Source organism: Centrocercus urophasianus, unplaced genomic scaffold, assembly GCF_019232065.1.
Source record: "Centrocercus urophasianus isolate 14NV4802_14NV808 unplaced genomic scaffold, USGS_Curo_1.0 seq_22, whole genome shotgun sequence".
Taxonomy (NCBI): Eukaryota; Metazoa; Chordata; class Aves; order Galliformes; family Phasianidae; genus Centrocercus; species Centrocercus urophasianus.
This window is the reverse complement of record NW_024884778.1, coordinates 17,018,612-17,036,086: the sequence shown is the minus strand read 5'-3', so window position 1 is coordinate 17,036,086 and position 17,475 is coordinate 17,018,612. Positions and strand designations below refer to the sequence as shown.

The 17,475-nt window shown below is 55.6% G+C and overlaps 1 protein-coding gene across 1 annotated transcript; it reads left to right on the top strand.

Moving 5' to 3' along the window:
• Nucleotides 1-1,708: 1,708 nt before the first annotated feature.
• DAG1 (dystroglycan 1) lies at nucleotides 1,709-17,374 on the top strand. The gene is given in 3 exon segments (XM_042823311.1): nucleotides 1,709-6,316; nucleotides 14,890-17,205; nucleotides 17,207-17,374. Coding segments are annotated over 3 exon segments (2,691 nt in total). The 5' UTR covers nucleotides 1,709-6,034; the 3' UTR covers nucleotides 17,300-17,374.
• Nucleotides 17,375-17,475: the final 101 nt, after the last annotated feature.

The window sequence follows — 17,475 nt, the reverse complement described above, 5'->3', positions numbered from 1 at the left end:
TTGCTCTGCCCCGCTGCAGCTGTATATTTAGCCTATGTGCCCTTTCCAATTACAGCCAGGAGAAGACACCCGAGGAGGAATGTAAGTCATACCCGCCCTGAGCGCTGCCCTGGGATCCATCACAAAGTGCTTCTCGAGCCAGAAGCAGTGCCTTGGTAACTTCTCTCCATAAAACTGACCCCTCCCTCCCTCCCTCCCTCCTTCTTGGGGTTTAACATTTACCACGTCCACAGCCTCGTCCTGCACACGGCTGAGCTTGGTGCATGCCTTGCTCCTGGTGCATCCTGTGCCCAGCCCCTGGTGCCTCTGTACCTGCTGTGCTCTTCCTGCTTCTCACCAGGGCACTGCAGTTGTTTCTCATGCAGGGTCCATCCTGTATTCCAGATTATCCCTTCTGGTGCTTCTTTGGAGGCCTGATGTGAGGACAGCACCATGAAGCAGTCTTCAGTTGTTATTTGGAGTCCCCTCTATGGATTTATCCTAATTTGCCTGTGTGCTGCCAGGACCATGGCAGTTCTGGCTGCGATGTTCCTAATTACAGGGAAAAAATGGTCTCTGAGGCATCCTAAATATTTGGGCCGATAATATCAGTTTCCTTTTAACTGAGCTCACTTGAAGATACGATCTGGGTTGTCTGTTTGGGAATAGCAAAGTGGGAGGAAGGGATTGATTGTGGTTGCTGAAGCTCTCATCAAAGAGAGAAGTCCCACACAGGCAAAATCACTGCTGTGGTCACTTGTGCGGGTCTGGAGCAGCGATGGGTGGCGTGGATTCTGCTGAGCTCCAGGGCATCACAGTGGCACACACTGAGCATGGCTTTTGAGGGACCTGCAAGCAGGATCTCACAGCTGGGAGGCATCCACCTGGTCTTCTAGCAGAGTCAGGTCTGTGTGCAAGCGCCTGGTTCCTTCTTGGTGGTACAGAGCTCCAGCTTGCAAAGAGAAGGTAATGACGAGTAGCAGGAAAGCTTCCCCTGAGCTATGAGTAGGTTAAATATCTCAGTGCTTACTCTAGCAGAATAAAAACTGCTTTGAGGTGTCGATTGCTGTGACCACTTCCCCTGCAAGCTCCATGGAGCGGCTGTTGGCACGCATGACCTGGGGCAGTGAGTGACAGTTTGCAGTTCCCATCTGCAGCAGTGCTGCTCCTCTCCCTGCCCAGCGCATACCTCAGCACAGCCGAGTTTTGTTGTTTTTTCCCCTAAGTTGTTGCTCAGTGTCAGGGTTTCCTGTTGCTGACAACAGCTGTGCTGGAGATGAGCGGAACCTGCTACTTCACATTTGGTCTATGGTTACAGGCGTGCAGGACATGAATGCATTCAGCATTAAACCACCACTGCAGGGGTGAGCTTGTCTTTCAGAGAGGCATCCCGTCCTGTGCACGTCCTCACTGCACGTGTCTGCTCGGGGTGGGGGCATGGCTTCATGGAGGGAGGCTGTCCGTCCCCAGCTTTGCCCGTTTGCTCATGCCAGCTGCGTGCCAAATGTCCCTGAGCAACTGTTCTCCTGCGTGTCCCTCCCATAACTCAGCCAGGCATGCGGAGGCTGGAGCTGGTGAGTGCCTGGGTCACTGCTGTGCTGGAAGGGTGGAGGGTGGGAGAAACCCCCAGCTGCCCAGCCCCCCCCAGCTCCCAGCAGCAGTAGGCACTGGGGCATGTGCAGCACTGTGCCCCTGCCCGCTCCCAGCCGTCCCACCGCATTGCATCATTCCTCCTGCTTGCTGCCTCGACACGCAGCCACTGATGGGACTTGCCCAGAGATTCTCCTGTGGGAACATGCACGAGAGCTGTGCACGTACAATAGATGTGCTTTGGGAAGTTGCACCAGCCCGTTGCATTCTGCTCCCTCTTCCTTAGGGAGACACCATTTGTTTCAGTGTTGTCTTTATGGAGACAGTGGTAAATAAGCAGCTCAGGTAGGTGGGATTCCTCCTTGCTCTCCTTAGTTCCTTATCTGGAGCAGGGCACGGGAAGGCAGCTACTCAGGCTTTTAGCATGCAGGATTCAGAGGCATTAACATGCTGGCAGTGATTAATTACCACAGCCCACTGATGTGACTGTACTTGAGCAATTGGATTAGGTGCAGCTGCGCTGGGGCTCACATCAGCAGGTTCTTGTTGGAGCTGTGATGTAGTTGGTCACACAGAAGTTATTCCTAGGGCAGCTGCACTCCTGGTCCTGCGGTGGGCAGTCAGCGAGGTCCTGTGGCCAGCAGGAGCTGTGTTGCCCAGGTCTCACTTTCAGCCCTGTCTTCTGGCCGCTCTGTTCTGCCTTCGTGCATATGAAGCAGTGCATATCCTTAGCACATCAGCAGGCCTTGTGGTTGCATGGAGGAGTCAGCTCCAGAATTGTCTTGGCAAGTCAGCATCATATCAGCATCACCCAGCAGGCCCGGCTGCGTGCTCCAAGATGGGGATTTGGCATCAGCAATCAGACATCAACATTGGCATGTGTGCTGAGCACCAAGGCCAAAGCAGATGTTGATCCCAGCTTTGATGTTTAATCCAGCATTTTGGAGGTTCAAAGTGGAGACCCAAAAGAGCTCTCACAGAAGCAGGAGGATAAAGAGAAACTGGGTATTTTCATAAGATCAGACAGAGCAAAACATCCTGAAATTCAGGACTAACCTGAACCTTTGTGGTGGTTCTGCCAAACGTGGCAGCACAGATCCTGCCGGAGGAGGGAATGCTGCTGTGTGGAGAAGCTGGGGTGGCCTGGCCCGATAACCTGAAAGCAAGAGGATGAGCCCTGCAGCATGGTGATGCCTGCAGAGCAGAGAGCAGCGGTGCAGAATTCTGTTTGATTTTTGGCTCTGTTCTGAGCTTGCATGAAACGGCAGAATCATGGAATGGCTTAGTTTGGAGGGGGCCTTAAAGATGTCTGGCTCCAACTCACTGAAGCAGGCAGGGATGCCAACCACCAGCTCAACTGCCCAGGATCCCACCCAGCCTGCCTTGAGCGCATCCAGAGATGGGGCAGCCTGTCCCAGCACCTGGCTGGACAGCAGGCTGTTGGCCTTTCTGATCCTCTCTGGCTCCGTGCTAGTCACAGCTAGTCACAGCTCATGGAAGCTCCTGAACTCTCTTATCTTCTACCTGTGACTGAGCAGTCTCAAACAAGTGAGTCTGCGCTTTGCCCGTCGCCGCACGTGAAATAGTTTGGCTGTAACTCTTGAACTCCCCCAGAGGCGTCGTGCAGGTGCCCATGCTTTTTCCACCCTCCCACGTTGGTTCTGTGTGTCTGCACTTGTATCCAGATTCACAGCTCTGTGCTGTGCACAGGTGAGGATCTCTCATGAAGAGACCATAGCTGGGGGCATTGCTCTGCTTCTGGGAGCTGCCCTGCCTTTGGTCCCAGCGCAGTGTGAGAGCCTGGCACCGCTTCAGCTTATTGTTTGGTAAGGAGCTGTATTAAAGAGATTTCTTGGTGGTGTAATGCTGTTCTTGCTTCTCCTGGCTTTTCTTTTGACAATGGCTACAGAATTCTTCCTGTACCTCCATTGTGCTCTGCTTCTGGGTACAGAGACTGTTCTCTGGTTTTCCTAAATGGAATTTGGAATTGGTGTGACCTGCAATTGTCCGACTAGATCTGCACAGCCTGAGTTGCTTGGCTGAGGGGCACGGGCAGCGCCTGCTGCCTGCTCCGGTGATTCTGCAGTGGGTGATGACTTCATCCTCCTCTCCTGCTGGCCACAGATATCAGGGACTGGCTCTGTTCTGCTCAGGCACTTCTATCCATCCCACAGGAACGCCCTGGGGCGAATCACAGAGTTGGCTTAACAACACAGAGCCACACCATGGCAGTGCGTGGTTCCTGCAGCCTTGACAAATGGGGGGCATTGCTGCTGTGGGGACACGGTGCCCACCTCTGCAGGTGTGGCTGTAGCTCTGCATGGCTGCTGCTGGCTAGCTGGCTGTATGTCCTGCTGTCTGCACGTCCATCCCACGCAGGTGTGGAGGCTCAGCTGTGAGCAGCAGCCGTGTTTCTGTGCTGATACCATCTCAGCTCCACAGCAGCCACATTCCTCAGCTGCTGCCTTCCTCCCCTGGCTGCAGCCTCTGATCTGCCCGTGCTTGCAGCACGGCTGCTCTCTAGTCCCTCTGTGCAGCAGGACCTTCCAGTGATGGGGGTGCAGGCGAAGAAGCTCATGGACAAGGTGCTATGGGTGCAGGCTCTGTGGAGGCTGAGAGCCCCTTTCTACCTTCTTATAGCTCTGTGCAGAGTGACAGTGCCCTGGTTTCCCACTGTGGCAGTCAGTGGCCTCACCAGAGGCTCCTTCAGAGCCTTGTTCTGTCTCCAGAACTCATTCAGAACAAGATGTGCAGAGCACGTTGGAAGTTCTCTGGATACCTGTTGCTGTAGTTCTCTTCTTGTTGAGGTGACTTCAAGCTCATCCAAATTCACCATGTCCAAAATTCATCCACATTCCTGTGCCATTTGATGTGTGTTGGATTCTCTTCTCCTGACAAGGCAGGGAGCTGGCAGGAGCTGGAGCCTGCAGGAAGTGAGGCTTGCCTTTACCTATCCAGCTGTTCCATTTCTGGTGGTGACAGTGTTTGGAGAGGCAGCTCAGGTGTTTGACTCTGGGTAAAGACCACAGTGTTGCCTTTGGGAAGAGCCCGGATTTGGTTTCTCTGTTACTCAGCCCGATGTGCTCCTGCCCTGGGCTCTCCTGTGGCCCAGCATCTCACACTGACCCCCTCCCACCTGATTCCCAGGGCTTTCCAGCACTGTTTTCTACCTCTGCTGTTTCTCCTGCCTTTCACTTGAGGGTTTTTTGAGACTGGCGGTGCTCGGATCAGGTATTTGCCTGACAAATGCTGCACCAGAGGTTACTGTGTTCGACTTGCAATCCCACTGCCCACTGTGTGCAGCCGTGTGGCCTCCGGCCAAAGCATGCTGCAGCAATGGGTGGCGGGCTGCAGGGTTTGGGGATGGATTAGGTTTCATCTTGACAAGCAAACAGCTTCAGGGGTGAGGAACGCTAAAGCATCCTCAGCCCAAGGACTCAGTGTCCAGAATAGCACAAGCTCTGCGTCAGCCTCAAGGCGCCCACAGCGAGCTCCAGCTTTGTTCGTTAGCTGGGCGGATGCAGAACCCGCCCTGTGATGGCTTTGCACAGGGCAGCTCCCAGCCCTGCTCGCACGCTCTGCACTCCGGGCAGCAGGAGGTGTGTGAGGGCAGCCAGGCGTACACCCCCGTGTGGGAGCTGTGCTGGGGGCTCTGGCTGGTGGTCGTGAGGCAGGCAGGGTTTGCTCTGGGAATTCGGAGCTGCTGCTCTCAGCCTGGGAAATGAAGGGTTGGTTAAAGGTGCCTGAGCACCTGGGTCCCCGGCAGTCCAGTTCCAAGTGCGCTCTGTGGCCTCACATGCCTAGCTTGCTCAGGTCTGATCCTAGATTGTGTGTTGCTGGCCCCAGAGTCAGGCATGGATACTGGCTAATCCCAAAGACTGGAATAGAGTTTTGAGAAGTCAGGCTATGGGGCGGAGGAGAGGAAGCATCTGTAAGCATCTGTCATGCATCGAGTATCAAAGGTTTCTAGGGGCCTTCATGCTGAGTAATCAGCGTTTAAATTTGCTGCTGCCCCAGCCTGAGTGCAGCTTGCCTCCAAAGACCCCTCTGCACTGTGTCTGCCCAGAGCCTGGGGCCAGTGGGTGCTCCAGGAGCAGCATAACTGTGTGCATGGAAAGCAGGAGGGTCTGATTGCTCTAGAGATGCTGTACATCAGGGAAAGAGCTGGGAAGCTCTCGCTGATAGCGTTAACTCTTAGGGTTTAATCCAAAAGCGAATTAAAACAAATGGGGTGGAAGGTAGGAAGCCCGGCGTCCATCACAAGGAGGTCTGTGCGTGCTGGCTGGCTGGCTGGGGATTGCGATTAGTTTGCTGATGGGTTTCCTTTCCTCACCCAGGTTGCCAGGACCCTTAGGATGAGGCTGCTGTGAGGAGTGGCAGATCCGCTGCCTGCACTGCCGTGCCTGCACACCCCACCCCGCGTCCCTCCTCCGGCTGGAGCGCCGTCTGAGAGCCACTGGGCAGAATGACTGTTGGATGTGTCCTGCAGCCCCCGTTCCTGGGGAGGACTTTGCTCCCAGTGCTGCTGCTTGCAGCCTCAGCTCACTGCCACTGGCCCAGCGAGCCGGCAGAAGTGCTGAAGGACTGGGAAAACCAGCTGGAGGCCTCCATGCACTCCGTGCTCTCAGACCTCCGAGAGACTGTGCCGGCTGTGGTGGGGATACCAGACAGCTCCGCCGTGGTGGGCCGCTTCTTCAGAGTCTCCATCCCCACAGATTTAATTGCTTCCAATGGAGAAGTAGTCCAGGTGAGAAATGGCATTCCTTGGGGCTCATTTTCAGCTGTTGGTGGGGTTACCACGAGAGTGCAGTGAGGTTGCAGCAGAGCTCCCTTGAGGCTTTGTAGGGCTGCGGAAGAAGGATGGAGATCTTTCTCACCTCGTTGCAAAGTTTCTTTCCTCTACGGTAAGGCAGTCGTTGGGACAGTTGCTCAGGTCTTTTGGCTGCGTTTAAGCTGTTAAAGCACACAGCCCCTGGGAGGACAGGCGTGTTCCTGGGGAGATGCTGCCTCAGGATTGGGGCAGCTGTGGATTGCCTGAGTCTGCCGCCGTGACACTCGGGGAGCTGCTTCACTATGGAAACAAAATATTGTCAGACAAACAGGCTGTGTTCTGGGAGCAGGGCTCTGTTCTGTGTTTGACGTAGTCTTTCCTGACCTTGTCCCTAAGTCCTCTTGGGAAGATGAGAACCTTTCTTTTTGTCTGACCTGCTGGCACTGCGGACACCCAAAAGCCAAGCTTTGTAAGCGGTCCTGGGGGCAAGGAAACGTTGAGACAGCCTGGAGGAGGACAGATGTGCTGCCAAACAGATGCTTGTTCAGCTCTTGTCCTTTTCTGGAAGGGTGCTGAGAAGTTGTCTCAGCATCTGCTGGGGATGGAGAGCTCAGGAAAATTCTGTTTTTGAAAGAAAGCACACTTCCAATCTTAGGGGTTGTTTTTTTTTTTCTGAAAGTAGAATTGAAAAATACTTTTAAAAATCCATTTTTGGAAAATGTTGTAACAGGCCAACCTTCGAGTGCCTTTCAGAAGATCAGAGGGAGATAGAGCAACTCAGGAGGCAGCCTGACATCTCAGCCTCTCCTTGCAGGCAGGTTTGTTTTAGCTGTGCACGCTGTTGAGCAATTACATCAGTCTGGATTCACGATCTCGCTGTCTCCAGCTGTGGGATTGCAGCATCCTGATGGCAGGTAGAGAATCTGAAGAATGCATCTGTTATTGACGGGCTGTCTGTCAGATGGGGGATAGAGACGTGCGGTGGGTGAGCCCTGGGGCTAGCTGGAGGTGGGGTGGGCTGGTTTCAGAGCAAGGCTTGTGATGATTGATTAACCTGGTGGAGGGTGGTGGTGGCTGCCCTACTTGAACCACTGCCAGGTGGGGGTTCGTTAGCACAGGACACTTATGTGAGGGTACCAGGCTTCAGCTTTGGAGGGAGCAGACTCTTCAGTGTGGATCTTTGTGAGCAGGAGGGTTGTTCAGGGCTGCTGTGCCCATCAGCTCTGCCTGGTTCATGGCTTGGTGTGTGGTGGGCGCTGCTGCACATCTCACATCTCCTTCTGTGAATTCACTGGAGGAAACTGTTAAGATCTTGTATTACAGAAACGATTGCTTTGTTTTTGAGTTTTGTTGCAGGCTGGCTTGTTTTGGTGTTGTCTAATGGCTACTTTGACAGCAAGAAGGCATTCTCAGTGCTTGTTCAACACCACAGCTTCTCTTCCTGGCACAACAGTCGTCTTTGATAGCTGTAGGGTGGCTCTGTGGTGCATTATTTCAGCCCCATCTAGCAGCTCTGAACAATACTTCTGCCACTGGTATCGAGGAGTCTTTGCTGATAGCAACAGATGCTTGGAGAGCAGCAAAGGGAGCGTGCTGGAGCGGGACTGGAGGAGCAGTTGCTGGTTGGGATGTAGATCAGCAAAGGCTGGGAGCAATTTCCACGCTCATACGTGGGTTTGCCTGAATGCACATTGCATCTGTTCACCTTGAAATTGATTTTAAAAGTGAGGCAGGCTCTGTGGCAGTGCTCCTGGCCTCACTTAGCAGGCATCTGGAAGGGCTCTCCCTTGCACCGAGAGCTGTGTTGGCTGCTGAGCGAGGCCAGCCTTCCCAATGGGGATTTGATTCCTGGCATACATAGGCAATCCTGGAGTGCTGGGGTGCTTTCAGGGCAAGCTGCTCTGCTCTTTTTCTCAGGCTGCCTGAGCCAGAGCAGTGATAACATGGTGCATTTAGGGTTTTTCACACAGGGTGGTGAGGCACTGGAACAGGTTGCCAAGGAGGCTGTGGATGCCCCATCCCTGCAGGCATTCAAGGCCAGGCTGGATGTGGCTCTGGGCAGCCTGGGCTGCTGGTTGGTGACCTGCACACAGCAGGGGGGGTTGAAAGTGGATGATCTCTGAGGTTCTTTTCAACCCAGGCCATTCTAGGATTCTATGATCTGGATGTTGCTAAATGGGGTACTTGACCCCTAATGAGAGAGAGTAGGGACACCCTTTTGAGGTGTAGCAGTGAATCGGTGCTTACAAGGAGATGTACTTGCCTACGTTCAGAGCCCTTAAATTTCTAGGAAGCTGGATATCATCTCATTTAAGAAAAAGGAACAATTGATACATGACATCCCCAAGCCTCAGGAGCCTGAGAGTGGTGTGGCTGCTCCATTTCTAGGCAGTTCCCACCGATCATTTGTAGGCTCCATCCTCACTATGGTGGGGAGCCCCTTGAAGCTGCCTCCCGGCTCCTCTCCCTGCTGGTTAGCAGATTCCAGCCGCCTGTAGACAAAGTAGTTTTCTCTGCAAACTTGGTTGTGGGCTGGAAACAACGGGCAGCATTGGCAGCGCTGCGGAGGAGTGCCTGGCAGGCGCCTGCCCAGCTGCGTGGGCTCACTGCACAGTCAGGTAGTGCTGCTGCCAGCAGGCACCAGTGCTTCCCTGCTACCCCCTGCCAGCTTCGGAGCAGGTGAGGTGCTATGGCTGAGCACAAAAGCAAGTTTATTCCAGTGCGCTGGGGCAGCGCGTCAGAACGCAGAGGTGGATGTGCAGAGAAAGGAGCAAACCCTGACCTGTTGCATCTCTGCAGCCAGCAGGGCAGCGTGCTCAGCTGCGTCCTGTTGCTGAGAAACTCATCGCACCCAGGATAAAAACAGTTGGATTTCCTGCTCTTACTGCTGCCATTTGAAGGCTGTTCCAGAATTGGGCTGCTCTGATTAAAAATGCGACTTCTAGCCTAAATTTAGAGATAGCTAGAAATATTTGTGCTGCCCTTTAGCCTGAATCTCTCTTCCACCTTCATAATATTTACTTCCTTTATGTATTTAAAAGTGACAGGCATGTTCTCCTGTCTTGATTTGGTTAGATTAAACAAGCCAATCTCTTTAGTCTTTCCCCATAAAATAAGCTTTCTTTTCCTCTCCTCATTTTGCAGCTGTCTCCTGCACCTCTTCCAGCTTGAGTTTATTTTTCTTGTGGGTGCCTGACCAGAGCTATACAGAGTACTGCAGGCAAAATGTTGCTGGAGCCTTGTATAAAACTTCCTTTTCTCTGCTATAAATACCCCATCCCATAACTGTGTGCTTTTCCATGTCTGCCTTTGGCTCAAACCCGATGTGATCAGCTGGAATACCCAGAGCTGTAGTCTTTCTCCTTCCAGTTCAAGAGGTCCCAGAAGAGCACATTAGCCAAGGTGAGTGGTGTGGGATTTGATGTTACCATTCTTGTTCTCAGTGAGGTCTGGGAGTGCAACCTTTAAGGTTGTCCCATGCTCCCTGTGTGAAAATCTATGCCTCCCATCGCTGCCTGAGTGACAGCAGATAATCAGTGCAAGGGCAGCAGCACTAACACTTAGAGCACTGTTGTCGCAATTTGGAACAGTGGCTTTTGCAGCAAGTGCAGCTCTCTGCTCTCAGCACCCCCACTCACATCAGGAAAGCCAACGCCAAGTTAAAACCAGACAAAGGACAGCATTGACGTGGTGTTTGCCCCCGTCCTGGCTCCAAGAAGCTGATCTGGCTGCTGGGGAAGCTGTTGCAAAAAGCATCTGATGTCTGCAGGAGAGGCTTTCTGGTGCCAAACTGTGAACCAGAGGCACCGTTTCTCCAATCTGGTTGCAGGAAACAGGAGACATCTGGGCTTCCAGCGTCTCTCCAGGAACAGCAGGCAGTGCCCCCAGATCTGAACATCACGTGCAGTCGCAAGGCATGCAGCTCAAACACAACTGTTAGGTCGTTTCCTTAAACTTCTGCCATTTGTAGCCATGCTTGGTAGAGCCAGGCAGAGCTGGGGAGCACAGTGGCAGCGGGGGTGGGGAGTGGATCAGGCGTGGGGCAGGTCCCAGCAGCACATCTGCCCAGCCAGTGTTGAAGAGAAGTCTCCAGGTGAGCACGGTGGACTCCTCCTGGCCTTGGCTTCTGATGTGTTGGTTGTGCAGTGCACGGCCTCACTGGGCCTTTGTGGGGAAGGTAGGTGGAGCACGTAGCAGGGCCCCGAGGAGCTGCTGCTCTGTGCAAGCATAGCTGGTGGTGAAGTGATTGCAGCAGCAGAACGAACTTAGGCAGCTGCTGTGCGTGGTGCATCTGTGCTGAGGGCTGGTGAGGCCATCTGAGCGCCGGGTATCAATCTGGGCAAACAAAGTCTTTGCTTTCCAGGCAGGAGCCTGATCTTTCCAAAGGTTCTTCTGCTTACCATTTGCTGGAGCGGCTCTTGCTACACAGCTTTGCTCTCACCAGCCCTCGGGGAGCCTTGTTTTAGGGTTGGGTTGCAGGAGTCCTGGCATTAGAATTGGCCATCAGTGCCGTGCCTCAGTGTCAGCACCAGCCCCGCAGTGCACTGAGCGAAGGGTGCCGGGCACACCGAGCTGCATGGAGGGGAAACACTTCAGCAGCTTCACCTCGCTCCCCTGTTTCCTTAGACCTTGACTAACTGACAGATGAAGCAACAGCAGCTATTTACAGTGGCTGTGCTGGGATAGAAGTGATGTCTGGAGCAGGTCCAGGCAAAGGGCTTCTTGGGCAGGGCGCTGCCTGAGAGCAGTGCTGCAATTGGGGCGATAAGAGGAGCTGATAAGGCTGCTGTTGGGGGGCTGAGAGACTGCTTATCTCCTTCCTGCAGCAAAACAGTTGGGGAGTTTGGCATTTTCAGTGCACGCTTAGTAACAAGCTCTGAATTTGGAGGAGTGGAAAATGTGACTCAATCTAATTATAAACCAGCACTTCAGACAGGCTGGGAAGTTCCTTGTTTTGTCCTGCTCGGCCGGGCTGCTGCCCTGAGCATCCGGGGAGACTGAAGCAAGGGAAGCAGCAGCACCCTGTGCACAGCCTGACCCGGGGCTGCCAGCTCTGCTCCCCTCTCCTTGCCCCTCTCCCCAGTTCCCTGTGATGTGCTGGTGGCAGGAAGAAAGCTCAGTGCTGGCAGCACCAAGCCCCCAGTGCTCGGCATCCCTGCCCCCTGGTATTTTTGCTTCCCTTTGCCCTTTTGCTTACAGAAAGTTGCTCTGAGGGAAGATCCTGCCCCGAGCTGCGTTTTGAGGCCACGTCAGGCTTTTCCTGCCCCACATTCACCCCCAGCCATGCCACAGGGCAGCGCGTGGGCCGCACCGTGACAAAGCGGCTGCACAAACCGCAGCCACGGCCCCCATGAAAGGAGGGTTTCTTGGGACGCTCCGTGTTCCGCTGTGACCTCCGGTGAAGCAGCCGCTGTGTTCCCTCGCCCAGGCCCGGTGGGGCTCTGAATGGTGCCCTTATAGCAGGAGTGAGGGCATGGCAGGGAATGGCATGAGCTGGGGGCGGCCGCCCGGCACAGGGCCAGCGGGTGGCTCAGGCAGTGCTGGGGGAGCAGAGCGGGGCGGCTGCCTCTGCGTGACGTGGCTGTGTGTGTGCTGCCAGGGAGCAGCTCTGTGCTGCCTGCACACGCCTCGCTCCCAGCCTCCATGGGCAGGTGGGGAGGCTCAGGCTCACCCTGGCCGTGCCCTCTCCTGCAGTCCTGCAGGGTGCTGGGGCTCAGCTGATATGTGGACACGGGGAGAAGGGGCAGCGTAGAGCTGCAGGAGCACCCCTCAGCCCTGGGACTTTGTAGGAGAGGGTATGGGAAGTGGGAACGTGGAGTCCTCGGCTGCCCTGGGTAGCAAAGGTCTCGCAGCACAGGGTTGGGGAGTCTCCCTGCTGCCCCCAGCATTCACCTCCACCCAGCAGGGCTGTGTCCTGGCACCGTGGCAGTCCTGGCATGGGATCACTGCCTGCTTTCTGCAGGATTCCATGGGAGGAGGAGGACTGAATACTTGGAGGATTAGAGGGGACTTTTGTAAGCAAGAATGCAGGTTTTTTCTGCCTGAATTCCCTTGGAGGCAGCAGCTCTGCTCACAGCTTGTTTGCTTGTCTTTGTCTCGTTGGCTACAGGGCTCTGAGCTCCAAGTTTGAAAAACAAATCAAATGGAGCTATCTTAGTTTATGAGCTGCCTGCCTGCTCCTGGCCGGCCTAAAAATAACAGCAGTGCGTGTGTGCTGGGAGCGGGGTCTCAGAGCCAGCCAGACCCCTGTGTGGATTTAAAATTACTCGTTTTGTGATGGTCTGCAGCATGCTACCAGGCTGCTGTAACCTTTAGCCAATAAGCATTGGTTTACAATTATCTCAGCTATAGGAAAAACAAAGGCAGCCCTCTTTTCTTGAGCAACAGAAGAGTTGTTTTGAAAGCAGAACTCTGCGGAAAGTTATGGGGCTTAAGGCTGATATTTATGGTGTGAGTGGAAAGCTGGGAAACTGTACATGAAAGCGAGAGATCCTGAATCATTAACCTTGCATTAACCGTGTGCAGCCTCGGCAAATACTGTCGGAAGTGATATTGGAAGGAAATGCTGATAGAAGAGTCTGGAGCCCTGCTCACATGCAGCACAGTTCCCTAACAGCAGTGACGTGACCAGGACAGACCTACACAGAGGGCTCTGCTGGAGCCTAACACGAGTCCTTAAGGTCGTGAGTTCAGTCAGACCTGGGGCCAGCAGCGTCCCCACGAGGTTCTGCTTGCTGGTGGTGCCAGCAGTGCATTTCTCTCCATATGCTTCAAGGAGGAGCAGGAGAGAAGTTGGTCCTGAGCAGTTGGCCTCCACCTCCAGGACCCTGCCATGTCTGCCAGAAGAAGCTGTTAAAGTAAAGCTGGTAAAGTAGTTTTCAAAGCAGAAACAGTACAGTGAGCCATGTCTCACTCTGTTCTTTTGGCACATGAGGTTGGGCACTATTTCTGAGTCAGTCTGGTTATCCAAACAGCAATGTGAGGAGCACACAGGACTGTTGGTTGTGTGCTGGGAGCCTTGTACGGCAACTTGGGTTGTACAGCAGCCACAGGGAAAAGGGAGCAGCCGAAGCCCTGGCTCACAGGGAAGCTCAGCAGCATGTGACCCTTTATTAGTGGCTTACAGAGCACACGGATGAGGGAGTCCCACATACAGCCTGAAACTACACGTCCTGCTTGCATCTAACCACTCGCTATTAAAATCTGTGTTCTTCTTGACTGTGTGAGTCTCAGCAGCACTGTGGCCACATCCTCGTGTGTGTTTGCTCCTCACAGGTGGCTCCTGGTTCTGGGCAGGCCCTGCCACTGTCCCCACCTGGAGCAAGGAGTGCCTGAGGAAGCTCCTGGGCTCCTCACTGAGGGGCCCAGCCCATGGGCTCAGCTGGAGGGCTGCTGCTTCTTGGGGCTGCCAGGATCATGGCAGCTCCTGTCCCTGCCGTGGTGGGGAGGAGGGTGCCAGCACTGCCAGAGCCTGCTGCTTTCTGCCTGGCAAAGGGGTGAATAGCAGAACTGGATGGGAGGGCATCACATCTTGGGCCCTGGGCCTGGATGGGCTAAATCAGTGTGCAAGGTCCTTGGGACTTTCTACCTCTGGTACAAACAGGAATCTTTATTTTCTGCTCTCTGGCTTAGGCATTAACTAAAAATGTGCTAACAGCTTTAAACTCTGCTCTGCAAACCATATCATGCCTTGTGACACACTTTCTGGCCTGCCCAGGCTGGCGGAGCGGGGCTGATTCCTGCAGTCCTCTGCTGCTTTGGCACAGAGCGTCCTCATGCTGCTCCCAGCAGGTTCCCAGCCCCTGTGCTATCCTTGCAGATAGCCTCCTTTTGCTCTCCTTACCCTTTTGAAGTAGCAGCTTTGTTCTTAGCAGATGAAAAGCACGAAAGTAGCCAGTGGAGAGAGACGTGGTTGTAGTGCAGCTCTGCGAGCCTCTCTGGAGGGCTCTCGGGCACCCAGGTTTTCAGAGCAGGGCCCTGTGAGGCTGCTTTCCCTGTGGGACTTGTGGAGCAGGCCTGGTACTGCTGCCTAGGGGAGTGGGCTGCTCTCTGCATGGGCACTGAGCTGGGAAACCAGACCAGGGCCCCCAGGGATGACTGGTGCCTGCTGAGAAAGAGGGAGCTGTGATCCAGCGTTGCATTCTGCCCATCTGCACCTCGAGCCCTACAAAAAAAGCATTGCTATGACCTAAAAGCCATAAGTAAACACTGAACTGGAGTCCTGAGGCGTCTGTGGTCTGCAGCTTTATTTCTTGTCTGTGAAAGCAAGTTACTGTATGAAAGTGAAATCCTGCAGGCCAGTGACCTTTGCAGCGCTTGATGAGATCCTGTGGTCCTTCAGGTCTTAGGGACCAGTGCACCCTGCAGAGCCTGTCCTTGTCACCGTGCCGAGGGGATGACACCGGCTGCCCCGCTCCCACCAGGCTGTTCCTTCCCCAGTTGTTACCTTTCAGGTTTTTTCTTCTCGAGCCTTTTAATCAACTGTTATTGTTGGTATAATCTGTCCTGATGCTGTACTTCTAAAAGCGCCTTCTTCTCTTCTTCGGCAGGTCTCCGAAGCTGGGAAGGAGTCCTTGCCTTCGTGGTTACACTGGAACGCAGAGAGCAGCTCCCTGGAAGGGCTGCCCCTGGACACGGACAAGGGCGTCCACTACATCTCGGTGAGCACGCTGCAGCCCTTCCCCAACGGCAGCTACGTGCCGCAGGCCGCCAACGTCTTCTCCGTGGAGGTGCACCAGGAAGACCACAGCGAGCCGCAGTCGGTTCGAGCGGCAGCCCAGGATTTGGGCGACGCCACGCCGTTTGTGTGCGGTGCAGAGGAGCCGGTCACCATCCTGACCGTCATTCTGGATGCCGATTTGACAAAAATGACACCAAAGCAGAGGATCGAACTTTTAAACAGAATGAGAAGCTTCTCGGAGGTGGAGCTTCACAACATGAAGTTGGTTCCCGTTGTAAATAACAGACTCTTTGACATGTCGGCCTTCATGGCTGGGCCGGGAAATGCAAAGAAGGTGGTGGAAAACGGGGCCTTACTCTCGTGGAAACTGGGCTGTTCTTTGAGTCAAAACAGCGTCCCCAACATCAGCAAGGTCGAGGCCCCGGCGAAAGAAGGGACTATGTCTGCCCGCCTCGGCTACCCTGTAGTCGGCTGGCACATCGCTAACAAGAAACCTCACCTCCCAAAAAGGATGCGGCGGCAGATCAACGCCACCCCCACGCCGCTGACCGCCGTCGGACCTCCCACCACCGCCGCTCAAGAGCCGCCGACGAGGATTGTCCCCACGCCAACATCGCCCGCCATCGCTCCCCCCACGGAGACAACGGCCCCGCCGGTCAGGGAGCCCATCCCGCTGCCGAGGAAGCCTACGGTCACCATCAGGACGAGGGGCCCCATCGTGCAGACACCCACGCTCGGGCCGATCCAGCCGACCAGGCTGGCGGAAGGCACCGGGACGGTCTCCGTGCCCATTCGCCCCACGATGCCCGGCTACGTGGAGCCCACCGCCGTGATCACGCCGCCCACCACCACCACCAAGAAGCCCAGAGTCTCCACTCTGAAGCCCGCCACGCCGTCCACGACGGATTCCTCCACGGCGACAACACGCAGACCTACCCGGAGGCCCAAAACGCCCCGTCCCACCAAGCCTCCCAGCACCACCCGCTCCCCGATCTCCAAGCTGACCACCGCCTCCCCTCCCACCCGCGTCCGCACCACCGCCAGCGGCATCCCCCGGCCCTGGGAGCCCAACGAGCCGCCCAAGCTGACCAACCACATCGACAGGGTAGACGCGTGGGAGGGGACTTACTTTGAGGTGAAAATACCCTCAGACACTTTCTACGATAAGGAAGATACCACCACGGACAAGCTGCAGCTGACCTTGAAGCTGAAGGAGCAGCAAATGATTGAGGAGAATTCGTGGGTCCAGTTCAACAGCACCAGCCAGCTCATGTACGGCATGCCGGACCGCAGCCACGTGGGGAAGCACGAGTACTTCATGTATGCCACCGACAAAGGGGGGCTGTTTGCCGTGGACGCTTTTGAGATCCACGTCCACAAACGCCCGCATGGGGACAAATCCCCAGTGAAGTTCAAGGCCAGGCTGGAAGGGGACCACAGCGCGGTGGCAAATGACATCCACAAGAAGATCATGCTGGTGAAGAAGCTGGCCCTGGCGTTCGGCGATAGGAACAGCAGCACCATCACGGTGCAGGACATCGCCAAGGGCTCCATCGTGGTGGAATGGACCAACAACACGCTGCCTCTGGAGCCCTGCCCCCGCGAGCAGATCCGGACTTTGAGCAGAAAGATTGCGGATGACTCGGGGGGGCCGAGCCCGGCTTTCTCCAACATCTTGCAGCCGGAGTTCAAACCTCTGAACGTGTCGGTGGTGGGCTCCGGCAGCTGCAGGCACATCCAGTTTGTCCCCGTGATGAAGGACGGCAGGGTGATCTCGGAGGCAACGCCGACGGTGGTGGCTGGGAAGGACCCCGAGAAGAGCAGCGAAGACGACGTGTACCTGCACACCGTCATCCCCGCCGTGGTGGTGGCCGCCATCCTGCTGGTGGCCGGCATCATCGCCATGATCTGCTACCGCAAGAAGAGGAAAGGCAAGCTGACCATCGAAGACCAGGCCACGTTCATTAAGAAGGGCGTGCCCATCATCTTCGCCGACGAGCTGGACGACTCCAAGCCCCCGCCGTCCTCCAGCATGCCCCTCATCCTGCAGGAGGAGAAAGCCCCGCTGCCCCCCCCAGAGTACCCCAACCAGAGCATGCCCGAGACCACGCCGCTCAACCAGGACACCGTCGGGGAGTACACGCCGCTGCGGGACGAGGACCCCAACGCGCCGCCCTACCAGCCGCCCCCCCCCCTTCACGGCTCCCATGGAGGGGAAGGGCTCCCGCCCGAAGAACATGACCCCCTACCGCTCCCCTCCGCCCTACGTCCCCCCTTAACGAACGGGACGCTCGGGGGGAGACGGGGCCTCCGGTCCCACACCGCTGCCGCCTGCGGGCCGGCCGCCCCCTTGCCGGCCGGGAAGCCGCCATCCCAGCCTGCTCCCCAGCAGGCCGCCCTGCGGCTGTGCCCACCGTGCCGGAGCGCCCGCGGAACCCGGGGGGACACTTGTTTT